Below are 18,465 nucleotides of genomic sequence, written 5' to 3' on the forward strand. Positions count from 1 at the left end.
GTGGTTTCTCTGAATAACCAGTTGAAGAGTTGTCATTCATGATTTTATATGAACATTTTCGAAGTAATTTTTGTTTTCAACACTTACTGACTTTGAGGTTAACATTACACATTTTCATAAGCTTTTTATATTAATAATACTTTGTTGGGGCGCCTGGCTGGCTCAGTCAGTGGAGCATGTGACTCTCAATCTCAGGGTTGTGAGTTTGAGCCCCACGTTGGGTATAGATATTACTTAAATAAATAAATCTTGAAAAAAAACAACCCAACATTTTTTTGCTTCTTCTGAAAATCTCATCCCTTTTGGGAAATGGATGGGTAGGTATATGAATGTAATTTTATACAAATGGAAGAAAACTTTTTCTGGACAGTCTCATTATCCTTCATTGTAACTCGTGTGTGACCCTTAGGGACAGAACAACATATTAGGAAACAACTGTGTATAATGACACAGCTGATACCTCAATGCCCATCAATCCCTTAAGTGTCATTCAGGTTATTTTCCATTTAACTATTATCTTACATTTGCTCCAAGTTCATCTGTTCCTCTTTTTCCGGGTTAAGGCAAGAGGCGAATCTCACAAATTTAAGATCATCTTCAGTCCTCATGGTTCATCATGTAAATTTAATAATGTACCCCACAAAGCTACACATATGGTAGGTAAACCTGCAGAAGAAAGGAAAAGGGAGAGGAAGGAGAAAATTAGCCGAGATAGAGAAAGACCTGCAGGACCCCCTGGGTTAGGAAAAAACCCAGAACCTTCCTGAAAGTGATGGGACAAATTGAAAGAAAGAAAAAAAAAACACCTTTATTGGCTATTTAAAAAAAAATTGAGGGTTTGAGGTGAAGTGAAGCTCAGTTTGTCAACAGGAAGCTATGGGCTCTGCACTTCTATTTATATAAACAGCATTTGCTTTTTCCATCTTAGGTTCTTGCCCAGAAGTTGTTGTCTGACCACTGCTTCTGGCTCTGCTTCACTGGTTTTTAGAAAAAAAAAAGAAAGAAAGAAAGAAAAAAACTGTGGCCACATGTTCCTTTCTCTACCGCAGAGAACCCCAACAAGTCACTTTCCCTGATGTTTGGTTAGTGAAAATGCTAAATGATACAGGATTTAATGTTGATTAGAGTGTTGTATTTTTAACCATATCCTTGCCTCCTTGAGTTGACAAAACTATGGGGACAGTCCTGCCTCTCTTCTGCTGTGCTCCTGATGTCTTCCCATTCTACCCTGTAAAGTTCCAGGTCTCTCGGGACCTCTTCCCCACACTTTGCAAATTCCCTTCCCCCATTGGATCTTCGAATTCCCATCTTCCAGTGTCCTGGTCCCCTGCCCTGATGCCAACATGACATTACTCTCCCATCTGCTAACTCCCCTTCTCTGGTGCTCTTCTGTCTTCTGTTTCTTCTCAGATTTCTTTCCTCACTGCTTTACAGCTGCTTTCAGTACCAGAGGAAGGGTAACCTTAAAGGTGGCAAGTTGTTTGTACCTCTGACCAGGTGTAACATAGTTGGTTTGACACAAACACCCTGAGGCAGAGGAGGGAGGAGCTTGTGGCTAGCAACATCCACTTCTTGATGTCATCAAAAGCAAGGCCCAGAAGTGGGGAGACCAGCTGGGGTTTGCACCATCTGCCTGTGAGTCAAAAGAATACTTAGAGAAAGTGTGCATGGAACTATATTTAGAGGATAGTGCACACTTGAATTTCCCATTCAGGGAGAAAGGAGAATTTTCATAAGCATGCAGTATGGAAAAAGTTGGGCTCAGAGCAGAATCAGCTCAATTTTGGATGAGAAAACAGGAGTAAACCTCACGGGTGGACAGATGAAGCTGCTATCTTTCAAAGTACCAGAAGGCATTCAATCTCAAAAATTGCCTAAAGATAACCTTCTTTTTTAAGATTTTATTTATTTATTTGAGAGAGAGTGAGCAAGAGAGCATGAGCAGGGGGAGGGGTAGAGAGAAAGGGAGAAGCAGACTCCTTGCTGAGCTGGGAACCCAAAGACATGGGGCTCTGATCCCGGGACTCCAGGATCATGACCTGAGCCAAAGTGAGCCAAAGGCAGATATTTAACTAACTGACTGAGCCAGCCAGGCGCTCCTGCCTACAGATACTTTCACCAAATCCTTTAGTTCCAAGTTTAAAATGCACTGTTTGGGTTCAAATAATTTTTCATCAAAATATAAATTCCTCACTGAAGAGAGTTATCATTTGTGCTCCCCAGGAAAGGGATAATATTAATACCTAAAAGAATAAAAGGTTTTCACATCCTTTCATGGGAGGAACAAGGAATGAAAACTAGAACATCAGAAATGGAGTGAGGGTAAAAAACTAGAAGGAGGTAAATGAAATTCTGCCAGTCGGCAAGAATACCGAGGGAAAAGGGGCGCTTGGGTGGTTCAGTCGGTTAAGGGTCTGCCTTTGGCTCAGGTCATGATTCCAAGGTCCTGGGATTGGGCCCTGCTCAGCAGGGTGTCCGCTTCTCCCTCTGACCCTCACCCCTCTCGTGCTCTCTCTCAAATACCCCCCGCTAGTGCACATGCACTCTGGCATGTGCTCTCTCTCTCTCAAATAAATAAAATCTTAAAAAAAAAAAATACAGAGGGAAAGAACGGCACTGGGTTCGTGGGTGGCTCAGACCGTTGAGTGACCCACTCTTGGCTTCAGCTCAGGTCGTGAGATGTACATCCCCCTCATCCCAGCCTAGCCCCTTGTTGGGCTCCATGCTCAGCAGGGAGTCAGCTTTGAATTCTCTCCCTCCGTGCCCCCCCTTTCTAAAATAAATAAATCTGGAAAAAAAAAAAAAGAAAGGACCAAATCAACGTCCTGAAACTGATCTGGGACTGTCCTTATGGGAAAGTTGTGGGGGAAAATAAGAATTTAGAAGCATAAGGAAAGAGGGGAGCCTGGGTGGCTCAGTCGTTAAGCATCTGCCTTCAGCTCAGGTCATGATCCCAGGGTCCTGGGATTGAGCCCCGCATCGGGCTCCCTGCTCAGTGGGGAGCCTGCTTCTCCCTCTCCCACTCCCCCTGCTTGTGTTCCCTCTCTCGCTGTCAAATAAATAAAATCTTTCTCTGTCAAATAAATAAAATCTTTAAAAAAAAAAGAAGCATAAGGAAAGAATGGGAAGCAAGTTAAGAATGTTGGTTTACATATCAAGAGTAAAAAAGGTAGAGAACACAAGAACAATGAGAAATGGGAAAACACTGGAACATGATCCAGTAGAAGAGAAGCAAGAGTAAAGCATGAAGGGCGCCTGGGTGGCTCAGTCGTTAAGCGTCTGCCTTCGGCTCAGGTCATGATCCCAGGGTCCTGGGATCGAGTCCCGCATCGGGCTCCCTGCTCCTTGGGATCCTGCTTCTCCCTCTGCTTCTCTCTCTCTCTCCCTCTGTCTCTCATGAATAAAAAAATAAAATCTAAAAAAAAAAAAAAAAAAGAGTAAAGCATGAAGCTTTACCTAGCAAGACTGTTGGGTCCAAAGGGATAGAGAAGAAAAAGAATTTTCTGATGAATTGAGGAATTTCCTGGAGGAGAGTAAATTTGCTGCGTTGGAGTACCGATGACAAAATTGTGGTGTGAGGAACGATACAATAGAGAATAGTAGACTAGAGCAATACCGGTGTTCTTTTGCAAAGTCGGATAAAAGTATAAATGGGGGTGGGCACCTGGGTGCCTCCAGCTCTTTGTTTTTGGCTCAGGTCATGATCTCTGGGTTGTGAGTTGGAGCCCTGAGTCAGGCTCCACACTCAGGGCAGAGTCAGCTTGAGAGTCTCTTGCCCTCTGCTCCTCCCCACTGCACGTGCTCTCTCTAAAATAAATCTTGGGCGCCTGGGTGGCTCAGTTGGTTAAGCGACTGCCTTCGGCTCGGGTCATGATCCTGGAGTCCGGGGATCGAGTCCCGCATCGGGCTCCCTGCTCAGCAGGGAGTCTGCTTCTCCCTCTGACCCTCTTCCCTCTCGTGCTCTCTATCTCTCATTCTCTCCCAAATAAATAAATAAAATCTTAAAAAATAAATAAATAAATAAATAAATAAAATCTTAAAAAAAAAAAAAAGCTTAGGGGCTCCTGGGTGGGTGGCTCAGTCAGTTAGCAACGGATTCTTGATTTCATTCAGACCGTGATCTCGGTGTCCTGGGATCCGGCTCTTCGCTGAGCGGAGTCTTGCTTGTCCCTCTCTCTCTCTGCTCCTCCCACCCCCCCCACATGCTCTCTCTCCGTCTCAAATAAACGAATAAAGTCTTTAAAAAGAAAAAATTTTTTAATAATTTAAAAAGTACAAATTGGCATCATTCTAAGCATGAGAAAAAAACATATCAAAGACCACTCTTCTGAAAAGGAATTAAGAAAAATTTATTTTAAAATGTTTAATTTGAAATATACACAATACTGGGATGGAGGTGCTTTGTGGTGAGAATGCCACCTCATTCAATATACGGTAGGAGGATCATGTTCATGGTGAGATTCTTAAATGATTCTTGGAAATTCTGTGCCTATGAGATTTTTCTACGGTGGGTACAATATCCACTTAATACCTCTATCTATTTATGAGGATATTTACTTTTAGAGGCTGTAGAGCAGAGATTACATGCTTTGGGTCTTAGCATTTCTCTTTAATCAGTTGTGCAAATCCCATTAAACTAAATTGTTTCTTAACAGCAAGAGTCTGACGCTCATTTACATAATTTTCTTTCAATAGGAAAAGAATCCAACCCTACCAAGTGGAGAGGAATTCTGAGTGTGTAACTTGCCTCAAAGTCTCCTATTTCTTATCTTCGTTGAATTTTGTGGGCTTTTTTGGAAAGTTACTAAGTTATTCAGATAGAAGGATCTATAGTATGTAATTGGTAACTTATTATGTTGTGGACTGCTGTTTTAATGTTTCTCCCCTTAGGAAGCACACATGGTGGTTATGAATTAGACTGCATCTAGGTTTCAAGAAATTCAAATAATGCATTTAAATCTTGAGAATCACAGAATGAAAAGATACCTTAGAACCAACATAGATTTAACCTTGTCGTGTTAGAGATGGGAAATTAAACCTGGCTTACTGGTTTACCTGATTACTGCTAGACCCAGGATAAGAATGTAGGTTGTCTGACTATTGTGTTTCTTTTACTCTTTCTTATAAACCAATAGGTAAACTTGGTCTGCTTATTAAAATTTAGGTCTGAATGCCCTTCTTAAGCCCCAAATCAGGCTATTCCAGAGTCCATTTGCATGGTAATCTCTACAGATTTCATTTAGTGATGAGAATGAAAGAAGTAGCAGCAAATCAAGGAAACTCTGACCAAAGTCAGAAATGATTTCACATGAAATTGTCTAATTTGCGAGGGTGGGCAACCCCCATATGACCAAAAATAAGTAAATGGGACTTTATACCCCTACTTGCCAATTGGACAACTGCATGAAAAAGTGAATAGGGAACCAGTGAGCCCCAGTTCCATACGTAGCCTACTCCTCTCTCTTTATCCTCAGCCTCTGAACTTAACAGACCTCGTCTTGGGTCTTTATATGTTGCCAGTAGGATTGTGTAACTCTTGGTTCTGGAGAATTGTCTAGGACTACAAAAATTACCATGACTCTTCTCAAGGAAGATCTGAGCAGGCAAATCCAGCAAAATAGTTAAAATAAGAGTAAAGAGTGCTATGTAAATGAATGAGGCATTAATCTAGGAAACCCCTGAAAATCAAAAAAAATCGCTAGCCAAAATGGACAGCAACAACTTCTTCCACCCTAAGATTTATTTCAGACAGATTCGATGGTAAATATTAACCTAAGGTTTATTTTCCTTTGAAATTGTATGTAGAGTGCTTATATATAAGCCACATGGTTATCATTAATCTATGTCTATGATATTGAGAAGCAGCAAAACCATGCAATAATACAGACTTTATGTTATCAGTCTGGGTGAAAAATCAGGGAGTGGAAGCAAAAGCTAGACACTGCAAAGGGACTGTTTTAAGAAATACTACTGTCTGTGGGTTAGCGGACATTGGTTGCACAAGAAGGAGTTCCCTCTTGTTAGAGCATTCTCTTCCACCCACCCACACATTCTTCTTTCCTCTTCCTTGATGATCACAGACCACTGGGTCTCTGCAAATTCACATTTTCACATGGAGGAAGTCGGAAGTAGTTGGAGCGACGGAGTCGCCTTGGGGGTAAACCAGCCATCTGACGGCAAAGTTCATCTAGAAGAGAAGCAGAGCATAATGGGATGGGATTGCAAAAAAATAACAAGGGCTCCTGTTTAAAGAGAAAGAGAAGACCCCAGGGTGCTGTAGTGAAAGACTGAAGAGAAATAGATCTAGGCTAGAACCCCAGATGTGCAGCTTGCTGGTTATTTCTTACTTACTAGAAAGTTTCTTAACTTTGCTGAGCCTCACTGTCCCTTCCAGTATAATCATGAAATACCTGCCTCAACAGTGTAGTTGTGAGTATTAAAATGAAATAATGTATGCAAAGTACCTAGCACAGGTGGCCAGTAAATTTTAGGTTCCTCTGTATACCTAGCTCCCAATTCTTATAATCATGGATTTATTAATAGCAAAAAAAAAAAAAAAAATGAGATTCAATAATTCACGATATATTTAAGTGTTTACTGTGTGCAAATGGCTAATTTTAGTAAGTCCCCTGAGACATTTGAAAGTGCCTAGAGTCCCAAATACTCATCCTCAGTCTCAAGGTGCTTCCCTTGCAGGTGGCTTGCACAAGGCCAATGGGGGGCAAGTAGCAAGTTTCCTTCTGCGAAGTTAACTACAGCTCTTACTCAGGAGCTCAGTGCAAGATGGGCTGCTGAGTCAGAAGGCGCCGTGTCTGTGGTGCCTTCGCCAACCACACTTATCGTTTGGGGCTGGCCATAGGGAAGGTGAGAAGTATCTTTGTTCCCACAATGCACAGTTTATAACCACACACTTTGGACCCTTGTAATCATTTTTATAAAGTTTTTCTACCCTTGTTTACTTCTAAATTTTCACAATAAGTAATTTAAATGGTTCCTGGCATTGGTAGACTGTTTAAAATGTTGCCAACTGCTAAATATCCAGTCTGCTTTTTTTTATTTACTTATAGGCTCTATACAAACATCAGTGTCTCTAAATTAGTGGATTTTTTTTTTTTTAACAAAGTTTTTCCTTTATGAACATGGCTTCCAACTATGGCTGTCTTGGCTTTTTTTTAAGTTTTCATTTTTTTTCAGTAATCTCTATAACCAATGAGTGGCTCAAACTCATGACCCCAAGATCAAGAGTTGCTTGCTCCCCAGACGGAGCCAGCCAGGTGCCCCTGACTTGCCCTTTTCACATAGAACCCCAGTGAACTTCAAAGCAGCCAGAGCTTCAGAAAGTTCTATGTATAGGAGAGGTTGGGGGTTACAACCTAGCTGGAAAGAGACCCAAGCATACTTTTCTTACGTATTAAGCATGCTTCTTTCCTTGGATTGCTTATTTAGCAGAACTTGGTAGAGCAGGGATTGATGAGGTTTAAGGAGGTGGCCTAAAGCCCTCCTCAGAAGCCAGACCTCGGACCCATTGGGACCATGTCTGTACTCACTGCTCTCATAACTGCTTCCCCCACGAAAACCCAGACATCATCTTACCTTTCATAACTTCGTGTTCTTTACAGACAAGACGAGAGCAGATCTCATTGTTGATGATGTACATACGTCGTAAACTGCCATAGTCCCAGTGACATGGTTAAGGAAGGAGATAGAACAAAGCATTGTGGGGGAGAACTAGCCTAGGCCAAGGGTGCCTGCTCAACTGCTGTATCCCCCACTCTCCCTATCTGTTCTCCTCCTCTCTGGATTTCCTCAATTATTTTGGACCGCTTTTTTCCCTCCCAGAGGAGTGCAGAAAATGGAATGGTGAGCACTCCACCTAGAGTCAAGTTTAATACTCCTCCCCACTATTTTCTACCTTTAGAGTTGGGTCTTTTGCTTCAGCCTTTTCTTTGAGGTAATAGGTTCACTGTGCCAGTATTTCTCTCATGACTGTCCCTTCCCCAGCCCTGATCTCACTTGCCTTCTGGCATCTAGTCTTATTGGTCAGTCTGTTCTCCATATACCTCAATTCAGACTCCAGGTTCTATCTGGCACCAGCAGGAATAGCTAGGAGGATCATGTTAAGAACTTCTGTGCCACAAAAACTGAAATCCCCTGGTGGGTGCTCATTAAACAGTTACTGGCATGAAAATACGACCATGGATGATGCTTTCTGCATATCTTGGGATCCCTTACCTTGTGAAACATAACTGATGAATGCATTGCTTGACTGGTCGATGCACAGAGTAGAGTCTCGTGCAAGCGAATTTTTCATCCCGGCAATCTGAAGAAGTCCAACACAGAAAACAGGGATAAACAAAGGATTCAAGAGGTGGAAGAAGGTAGATAAAATGGGGAAAAAAATACAAAGTAGTCTCTACACAGGATCATTGCAGTTTGGGGAATGCCCCTCCCTGTTTACCAAAAGAGAACGGTAGGAAATTGGCTGAAATAAAATTTTGGTGCTTTCCTACCTGGAAGCAGAAGTAGATAAAATAATCTTTGAGGGTTCTTCTAGGAAAGTCTTTCTAGGGTTCTCCAGGTGGCCGTATGAAATATAAAATTGAGATGCTTTTAACCCCATTCTAAAGAATCAGAATTCTTAAGTGGGTCACAGTTTCTATTTTAGTAGTTTCCAGTCCTAGATCATCAGTACAATAGAGAGAGCAACGCTGGCCATGACAACTCAAGTAATACTGGGTCCTTCCAGTTACTTCCCAACTCACTAACCACCACAGAAAGTCCAAATCTAGTTTAGGAAGAGGATTCTTTCAGGATCATCCAACAGTGGTCCCATCTTTTCCCCCATGAGATTGAAGATAGGAGCTCATAAAAAAAGAGTAGGAATGAAGAGCACTAAAAATATTCTTTGAGAAAGAACTGGAAGCAAACTCGAAGGTCTACCAAGTATCCTTCAAAAATAAGGAAGTGTGAATCCCCAAGAAGAAGGCTGAGGAAAAAGACGTGCAATCATACCTGTTGTGGTATTTTTATCAGTAGGAGAAGCTGGAAGGCAGAAATTTTATTCAGTTATTACCAGTTCCAGTAGTCACTACCTCCACAACCCATGTCGCCTCACTTATAAATAAAAAACAAATGAGTTGCTAAGCTTTAGCAACTTCTAACAGAAAACCCACGATGGGCTGTTTTGTTCCACAAAATTGGAGAGGTTTAGAAGTTAGGATAGGAAATCTGATTTTGCCTTTCTCCTCTTCTAAAATTGAAAAATTGATTTTCATTGTGTCTTTGTTTTGTTGACAAGAAGCAAATTTAGTAGGGACACAAAGCAAGGAGCCATATGCCCAGAAGAGCTTCATCCTACAGCTAAGGGAGAAAAGATTGTAGAAGCTCTTACTCATAAAAGAAAATTTCTTCTCCGTAAATCAAATAAGTCATCATGAGTTCTTGGATAAAAGTTAACTCAGCAAAGAGTAGCAAAGGTCACAGCCATAGCCAAACTTAATCTGAGGTCAAGTTAAATATGGGCCTAACTGGTAGAATGAGTAAGTCAAGGAGTAAGATGAGTCTTGGGAAGACACTAACCGTGGGAGTTATGTGTCAAAATGCCATTGGAAGAGTTGGCGATAGATAGAATACTATGGGAAGTATGCTAGGTGATCTCATCTATCCCCTGGTTTCAACTGCAGGCTTAAATCCTGAGAATTTTCAAACTTCTACTTCCAACCCAGATCTCTGCTAAGCTCCAGACTTAACGAAAAGCCCCCTGACATTTTATGGAAGAGTTTGTAGATTTTTCCAAGATCCTTCAAATCTAACATCTTAAACTGGCCTATCTTTCCCTTCACCGATTCAAACTGTTCTTCAGTGAATGGTCCCACCATCTACCCAACAGGACACTGGACCTCATCTCAACAGCTCAACAGTTCTCTCTCACAGCTCACACTTAATTCTCCCTACCTCCACCTCAGTGAGTGCAGGCCATCATCTTTTAATGGGACTAGTGCAATAGCATCCTGGCTGGATTTCCAATTCACAAATCTGATGGGAACCTTTCTTTGTCTAAGCTATTCTGATGGGTTTTTATTTCCGTCCTAAGGCTTCTCGCATAGTGTTTTCTTTACCCACAATCTCTTCTCCGTCATTACTCGATTCACTTCTACTTGTTGTTCAAGAAGCAACTTAGTATGTATGCCCTCCACAGAAGCCTTTCCTAAGCCCCAGCACTGAATATACTCCAGGACTCTTTGTAGTCGTCTGTCGCTTCTTTTACTTATCCTGATTATGGCATTTTGTAAAACTGAGTAAAGTTACCCATTTGTTTATCTTGTGGATTAGACAAAAAATATCGAGTAAAAGGAAGTCAGTTTTGTTCGTCTTTATATTCCTGGTACTCAGTAGTAGGTTTTCAGTAACTATTTCTTCAAAGTCTAGTTTATGTCTCATTTTCTCACATCCTACCACTCGTTTCTTGTAGATTTTGCCCTATTCATTAAAAAAAAAAAGTTTCCTCAATGTGCCAAGCTCCGTTTTGTGTTCAAATCTTTGAACATACTGTTCCCTCCTTGACTGCCTGACTGGGTCCAATTCTTTTTTCAAGAATTGGTTCAACCATTACTTCTAGGAAGTTTCCCTTTAGCTTTTCAAATGTTGATCTGTTTATATATTTGTCTTGCCTTTACCCACCCAGGCTTGGAAACTTTGAGGAAAAGATCACACATTGGTATTTTGTACGTCAGACACCCAGCACAGCCCCTGCTTATTAGGGGATCAAAAATGTCATTAATTTAAATTGAACTGTTGGAAGAATGTGCTACATAAACTGTAGTCCTGTCTATGTCGGATCCTTCATCAGCTGTACTGCCTTCCATAATGGGCTCTGGGGAAAGCCCAGAATGGCCCCAGTGGCCCTGGGATCGCAGATTTGAACTCACCCAGGTCATCTGTGGAAGGCTCGATATCAGCCAGAACTGAAAAGGCACAAAACATCAGGTATGAGGAGGGCTTTGAACTGGCAAGGGGGAAGGCGCAGGAGAAAAAGGAAGACTGGAGGGGCGCCTGGGCGGCTCAGTCGGTTAAGTGGTTAGGCATCTGACTCTTGGTTTTGGCTCAGGTCGTGATCGCAGGGTCTTGAGATCAAACCCTGGGTCGGGCTCTGCACTGGGCCTGGAGCCTGCTTCGGATTCTCTCTCTGCTCCTCCCCCACTATAAAAAATAAAGACTGAAAAAAAGGGAGAATGGCAGTATGGGGCAAAGTCAAGGCTATGGCTGGGTTTGTGTATTATATCCAAGGGAATAGAGTTAATTGTTAAGTAATGGTGAAATTTCCTTTTGAAGAATATTTGGCCTACTGACATTATACTTTATTATACATGCCTTATTTTAGCTATTCATCCACTTTGTTTCATCTTTTTAGAGGGATGGGGACTCTCTTTTTATCCCACTGTCACTGGACAAAACACCCCCAATCCCTCTATCCCTTTCTTAGATAAAAATACAGGATTAACTCAAAAGCTGGGAAAAATAATTGTGGATATTAACAATCATGCCATTTTAAAGGCGGTAGTAAAACTTACCTGTTTCATCTGTAGAGGGCTCGTTCACCAGATCTGCAAAGATACAACACAAAGAATAAAAAAAAAAAAAAAACCACAGGAAAAGTGGGAAAGGGAAGCAGGATAAAGGGAAGATCTAAAAGGAAGCAAGAAAGATTGAAGTGAAAGGATATGGCCTCTTGGTCCCATGTCAGGGGCTCTCAGGAAGGAAGTGGGAGAGAAAACATGTTCACAGCATCAGTGGTATCTGAGACGCTAGGGTCTGCCTGAGCTCAGGGGGTCCACTAACGTCTTTCTACTCCACATTTATCTTTGTACAGACATCTCAATCTTATTCCCAGTATGAAAACGAAGAAATAAAAAGGGTAGCTTACTAGGATCTTCTGTGAATGGTTCTGGAGTCACTGGAGTCACATCATCTGAATAAAAAAAAGCAGAAAACATTTTAAATAATTTTTAAAAGATTTTCTTTATTCATTTATGAGAGAGAAAATGAGAGCAGGGGGAGGGGCAGAGGGCGATGGAGAAGCAGACTCCTCGCCGAGCAGGGACCTTTTTACCTGGGGCTCGATCCCAGGATCCCCGGACCATGCCCTGAGCTGAAGGCAGATAGATGCTTAACCAACTGAGCTGCCCAGGCACCCCAGGAAACATATTTTTTGAGCATTCTCTATCCCCCTCCCATTCTTGTACTCCCAGTGAATGAAACCTGTCTATCACAGTTGCCAACACGCAGCAAGTATCCCACAATTGGTTTTCATCGTTTGCTTCCCAACCCGAGTCCTTTCCCCCGCAGCCCAAACAAATGTCAGTTTCCCACCTCCACGAAGATACCCGTACTGTCCTGGCCTAGAATATCTTTTTCCCTTCGTCTCCTTTACCTACGTGCCCATCAGATAATCCTCCACAGGCATCCCCTTCCTCAGTTTAGGAATAGAAGAATAACATATTTCATTGTCCTACCAGATAAGACTATAATAGCTAATTCGGGTTTACTATATGCCAGGCACTATTTTAAAAATCTGTTTTTTACGAATGATACAATTGAGCACCGGACAAGTAAATAATTTACCCAAGGTCGTACAGCTTGTTGGAAGTACAATGGATTGATGACCTCTTTGCAATACTTACTTTAAGTGAAAACTGTCTTTACCGAAGACACTGATTTCGATAATGCCAGGTTTGAAATAATTGGATATCAGTTTGCTGATAGGCTTACATAAAAGTATGTTCACCAAAGGTGATGTTGATGATTTTCTGATGCTCAGAAGTGAGGTGAGGAGAGGGGAGGGGATGTTTGTAGAGAATACCTTGCAGTTGATCATTGGAAAGTAAAGGCAGGAGGAGAAATAAAAATAAGTGGTCCAGCTCTTAAGGTGGAATCTATTAAGATACACCAAGAAAACTGTATCTGAAACTATAAATAACAGCACTACCTGAAACAAATTGTCTCAGCTTTAAAAAGTGAAATAACAATGCAGTGTTCACATCTAAATATTTAATAAATATCCCATCTATAATTATCCTTTGTTGTAGATGACTTATCGTCATAATCTGGTTTGCCCACCAGGGGTCAGCAAATTCAGTTTGCTTTGAATTTTTTCCTTAAACTTCAGCGTCTAAATGCCATGTTTAGTCTGGAGAAAATAGCATTTTGATACAGCATGCCAGAGCTATTGATCATTGTGGCAGAAGGCAAGACGCAAATAATATATTCTGAAGCAATTTCCCCTGCTAACTGCTTACATCATCCTCTTTTAAAAAAAAATTCCAGGTAGAAAGTCATCAGATTTAGCTTTCACGTTTCAGAAGAAATTTTGGTAAAAGAAATCCAAGTCTGTTCCCATCCCCCAGGACGTTTGAAAAACCACTAGCCCGAGTCGTTCCAAAAACCGTTAAGAGGGGCGTGGAACCTCTCCAGGGTGTAGCCCAATGCCGCCAGTTCCCTTCCTCTCTAGCTGCATTCCAGTCCAGCCACTCAAAGAAATGCAAGTGAACCAGTGGCAGAGCAGAGGGGTTGAGAGTGAGTCCTTGCTGTCACCTCAGAATTTCTGGGTAGAGTACTGGTTTTTGGTGTATTCCTCAGATTATCCACCTTTTCCATGAGCTAACACTGTATAAATGCTTATCTAGGATTCATCTTCTCCGAAAAGAAATCTTAAGCAGGCAATTTCTTTTTAAGATATTATTTACTAGAGAGAGGGCACGCCAGAGCGTGCGCACAAGTGGGGGTGGGGGGCAGAGGGAGAAGCAGGCTTCCCTGCTGAGCAGAGAGCCCCATGTGGGGCTCTATCCCAGGACCCCAAGATCATGACCTGAGCCAAAGGCGGACGCTGAACCGACTGAGCCACCCAGACAACCCTTAAGTAGGCATTTTCATATCCTATCTCTGCTAGGAAAGCCTCCCAAACTTGTAGACAAGGACTAGACTTTAACCAGCCTAGAGAAACGAATGCAAAAATTTTTTTTGCTAATGCTGAACTCTGATGTAGATTCAGAAAGTTTGGGATTCAGACCACTTTGCCCACAGCAGATTAAAAAAAAAAAATTTGTGTTTCTGTTTTTTTGTCTTCTGTACCAGGATGCACAGGAAGAAATTATATTGTGCCCCAATGCACACATACAAAATTGAAACAAGTTTGAAAGATAATGCTTTACTCTTGCAATGTATTTGCAGTGTACTCCATTTTTATTTTAGTCTGTACTAATTCATTAAAAATTAACCATTGTGATCTGCTAATTTGATTTTATGGTCCATTAATGGGTTACATACTGCTGTGCTCTCAAGGGTTGGGAAAAGTAAGAGATAAATGTAATAATGTTGAATGTCTGGAGGCAGAGTGGAGATGTTTGATTGGAGTTTCCATCATTGAGCTGGAGGAAGTGGCTGCTTGGAAGCCAAAACTTTTGGGTTCTGTCCATTTAGTGCCAGAATTTCGCTGCAGTACTGAGATGACTTTTTATTCTGTCTGCATGTTAGCTTCTCCATTGTTACATGGATAGGAAAAAGCTGTTAGGATTAGTGGCATTTTCTGAGTGAGATAAGAGCTGTATACAGGAGAGTGGAAATTAGAGATGGCCGTAGAGGAGGTTTGGGGCAAGGTATTTCAGTTGTTGAAAAGTAAGAAGATTTTATGAACAGGATAATAGGATTGTGGAAACTGGTGAGTTAGATCCTATTTTCCACACTTTGGCAATGTGTCTCTCTGTTATATTACAGATTCTTTAACTCTGACCATTCATCAATATTCTTTAACTCTGACCATTCATCTACATTATCCTGATAACCCCAGCAGATAGGGTGCCTGGTTGTCTCAGTTGGAAGAGCATATGACTCTTGAATCATGGGGTCTTGAGTTTGAGCCCCACATTGGGGGTAGAGATTACTTAAGTATATATTTTTAAAAAAACCACAGAAGTGCCCAGCTCCAAAGGTTTACCTACCTCCTCGTTGACCACCAACTCCTAGTGGTGTCCAGTCTGTACCAAAGGACAGAAAAGAGGGATAAATGACTCCAGCTCTACACCCCATAAAGCTTTTATAAGATGAGCCAGAACATGATGGGAAAATGGTTGTACTTTATTTTTCTGCATTTTATTTCTATATAGTCCAATACAAAATTACTCAGACCATTAGTGGTGACATGGAGACACTCAAGAAAAATAAGTTCCTAAGAATAAAGCCCTGCTTTGCCAAGTCCTGACTCGGGATGCCCTTTCCCCCTCATTCCCTAGCAGAAGGAGTGGGGTCTTGTTCGGCAGTAGGGCCCAGCAACCTTCTAATGTGTCCCGTCCCAGCCCCACAGCCATCGTACTAGCTACACTCCGAACAAGGCACAACATGATTTTCTCACAGTGTATATCTGGCAGAATGAGAAAATAGAGCAGGATTTCTTCGATGTCCCGAGATTCACTTTCTGTGGCCAAGCTTTCAGCTCCATTCTGTCATCTGTGATGGCTTTTCTTTAGCGTATAGCTTGGCACAGGTTTGTGTGCGTGTGAATACATTTGTGTGTATGCTGGAGCTAGTGTGGGGTAGGCGTGAGTGTAGAGTCCCACTCTTCCCCGTCATGCATTGCATTTGGTCCAGTTTCCTACTAGCTGTCTCCATATGGTTGTGAATGCATTTGTGTATCAGCTTCTCTTTCCTGTTTGCGCATACATTTATGTGTGTGTGACCCTCGTTTTGGGTTAATAGGCATTTATTTGCGTGGATCTTATATGCATAACTCTACGGTTACTTCCCGAGTCTGATGGTCTCATCCCAGCCCTTGCTTTTCAGACACAAATCTGTCCTTTAATAGCGATTCTAGAACTCAGTAGCAAGCACCTCTGTTCCCGGTCCCCTTCCGCATCCCGCCCTCCAGTAACGTCCACCTCCATGCGCACCCAGGAGCAGGCACTGTAGGGAGAAAAGATTAAAGGTCGGGACTCACCGGAGGGGATGATGAGTGCGGTCAGGAACAGCAGCACCCTGGGTCCCAAGAGCAGCATATCTAACGGCTGTTGGGAGAGTAGAGGCTGTAATGCTCGGGACACATCAGCATTGAAGTCCAGGCAAGCGTACCTGTAGGGCTCCTGTCTCTTCGTCTGCCCAGGGCTTTTCCTGGTCCCCTGTGTGACGGCAGCCCTTTTCTCTTTTCACCCAACATTTATTTCTCCTTCAGATTCACTTCTTTGATCCCTTACCGTTATTCTCATTCGCATTCCTATTTTCTGCCAAGTCAGAGGAAACTATATAGTTTAAATTGGAGGTGTTTGCCCCTATTCTGTGGCCACTTTCACCCCCAGTGTCTGATCTTCCGTTTTGATATATGGCCTTTTAATTTCCTCTGCTTATCTTGGTGGTGTCTTGTCTGTCTAATTTCATGGATAAATGGGATATTCGCTCAATTCCAAGTCAGTGACATTCCCCATTGCCCCCCGCTGGCTTTCAGTTTCAACACACACACACACACACACACACACACACACACACAGACACACACACACACACCCTCTGTCTGTTCGGGGTTTTGTACAATCAGAGAACTCACTGTGTATTTTTCCTCTGCTCGTTCCACCGAGTCCTTTGGCTGCCGAATGTGCCTCTTTCCTTCTCACGCTGTTTCTACTTTGGCTGGAGAATAGGATGAACAGGGCCACTCCCTGGGAAGGACTTCAAATTTGGCCGTACTCTGAAACAACGAGATGAGGGAGAGCGAGGGAGAGTGAGAGAGAGCGAGAGAGAAAGCCAGGCTAGAGGCGGGAATGAGAAAGGGCTGGGGATTTGCAGTCACTCACACCCTCATTCCAAAGGTTATGACCACACCAGTGAGTGATACTGCTTTCCCTAGGAGGCCTGGCTCCTGCTCACAAATGTCTTTCTTCCATGAGCTTCTTTTCCCTCTTGGAACATGGTCCCAGCCCCCAGCCCACCTCTGCCTTGGGTTCCTTCTTACCTAAAGAGCTCCATCTCGTCTTTGGACAGTCTGCCCCTTCTGTGGCCATCTTCCAAGTTTGAATCATTCTTCCATCTTCTCTCACGTTTTTGACATTTGTCTCTTCGACACCAACAAATTCCTTTATATCCCTGTATTTGTCTCTCTTTTTTCCTCTTTCTTGACCCACACATTTAAGAATGTGGTCCCCCTCCCCCCGAATCCTATTTATTCCATATTCAGAGACACACAGACACAACATGAGTTTTGTCCAAGAGGAGGCTTGGCTGTTAGAAAAAGTTGAAAAATATAGTACCCTCTGAATCCTTTTGAAATGTGGAGGAGCTCTGTGAGAAGACATGTCAGCCTTCTTCTGTCTTTTGGTTTTGTTTAGGTTTATGCTCAGTATCTTGGTTTCTGGAATGTTCAGGACAAAATGCCATTAGAAGTCTAAAGAAAATTGAGAGCCAAACTCACCTTGCTTGCCTTATTTTCCAGCAGTATTTTCCCCCACATCATGTAATATGTAGATAACACTTTCTCTGATCCAGGAGTTTTAAAGTCTTTGTATTTGCTCTTACTCACTGAAACCTAGGGGTTAGATTGGTAAAAATATTTCTACTTTGGGAATAAATTTAAGTTACAGAAACGCAGATCTGAGGAATCATTGACCTGGTGTGCATTTACTAGTGTGTAAGTTTCACGTTCTCTATTAGCTCCTTGAGTCTACATTGTATATCTCCCTGAGGAGCTAAATCAGAGGAGAATACAGGTAACAGAGCAGATCATGTTTAATAGAGTACAGACTAGAAAAGGAAAAAGTAAGAAAAAGAAGGGAGGGAGGGAAAGAGAGGAAGGAAGGAAGCTAGTTAGCTGGGAGGAAGGGAGAGCAATGGACATAATCAGAAATAAGGAAACAGCACCTTTGGCTCTGCCCAAGGAGCGATCGATACATGTTCCATCTCTAAGATACATGGGTTCTGGTCAGTCTCCAGAACAAAGCTGAGTACCAGACCCAGCTCTTTCTTATCTGCCTGGCCAAGAACTTGCTCTTTGCCCATCTGCTCTGCAGCTAGAGTGCAGAGGTGGAAAACAGATGTGATTCTAGTCTGGTGAGAGTCAGGGAAAGGAAAGGCAGGGAGGTGGGGGTGGGGAGAGAAACAAAAGCCAGATGCAAAGCAGAGCTAAGGCAGGACATAGAATAGAGAGCTTAGAACAACAGTCATGTTTTCCATGAAGCTCAGACAGATGGACAAACTGAAGTCAGGCCAATCATTTGGCAGGGAGAGCAATGACCTCAACGTGCTGGCCCAGCTCGAGACCATAGCGCAGGAAAGTCTCCCCAGGCGGTAGGAGGGGGTGCTCTCCTGGGGTCCTAGGAGGGAGTCTGAAGCTGGGGCAGTGAAAATGGAACAGAATGTTCAGAGTAAGGCAGAGGGAGAAGGCAGGCAGGCAGCAGCAGCTTAGAAGGAAAGGAGAGGAAATCCAGCAAGCAC

The 18,465-nt window shown here is 42.5% G+C and overlaps 1 protein-coding gene across 4 annotated transcripts; it reads right to left on the reverse strand.

Annotated features, from left to right (window-relative positions):
* Positions 1–6,074: 6,074 nt before the first annotated feature.
* Positions 6,075–16,043, reverse strand: MFAP5 (microfibril associated protein 5). 4 transcript variants are annotated; one of them, XM_028119769.2, is made up of 9 exons: positions 15,986–16,043; positions 14,994–15,029; positions 11,924–11,968; positions 11,571–11,603; positions 10,929–10,964; positions 9,013–9,042; positions 8,233–8,320; positions 7,594–7,667; positions 6,075–6,187 (listed from the first exon to the last, which is right to left on the reverse strand). In XM_028119769.2, exons 1-9 carry the CDS (start codon positions 16,041–16,043, stop codon positions 6,075–6,077), a joined length of 513 nt encoding a protein of 170 aa, XP_027975570.1. The 4 variants fall into 4 exon arrangements, with proteins under 4 accessions (XP_027975570.1, XP_027975571.1, XP_027975572.1 ...); XM_028119770.2 differs by lacking the exon at positions 9,013–9,042; XM_028119771.2 differs by lacking the exons at positions 9,013–9,042; positions 14,994–15,029.
* Positions 16,044–18,465: the final 2,422 nt, after the last annotated feature.

This window comes from Eumetopias jubatus, unplaced genomic scaffold (genome assembly GCF_037043125.1).
Source record: "Eumetopias jubatus isolate StellerSeaLion01/CBP00866 unplaced genomic scaffold, mEumJub1_p1.0 scaffold_8, whole genome shotgun sequence".
NCBI lineage: Eukaryota > Metazoa > Chordata > Mammalia > Carnivora > Otariidae > Eumetopias > Eumetopias jubatus.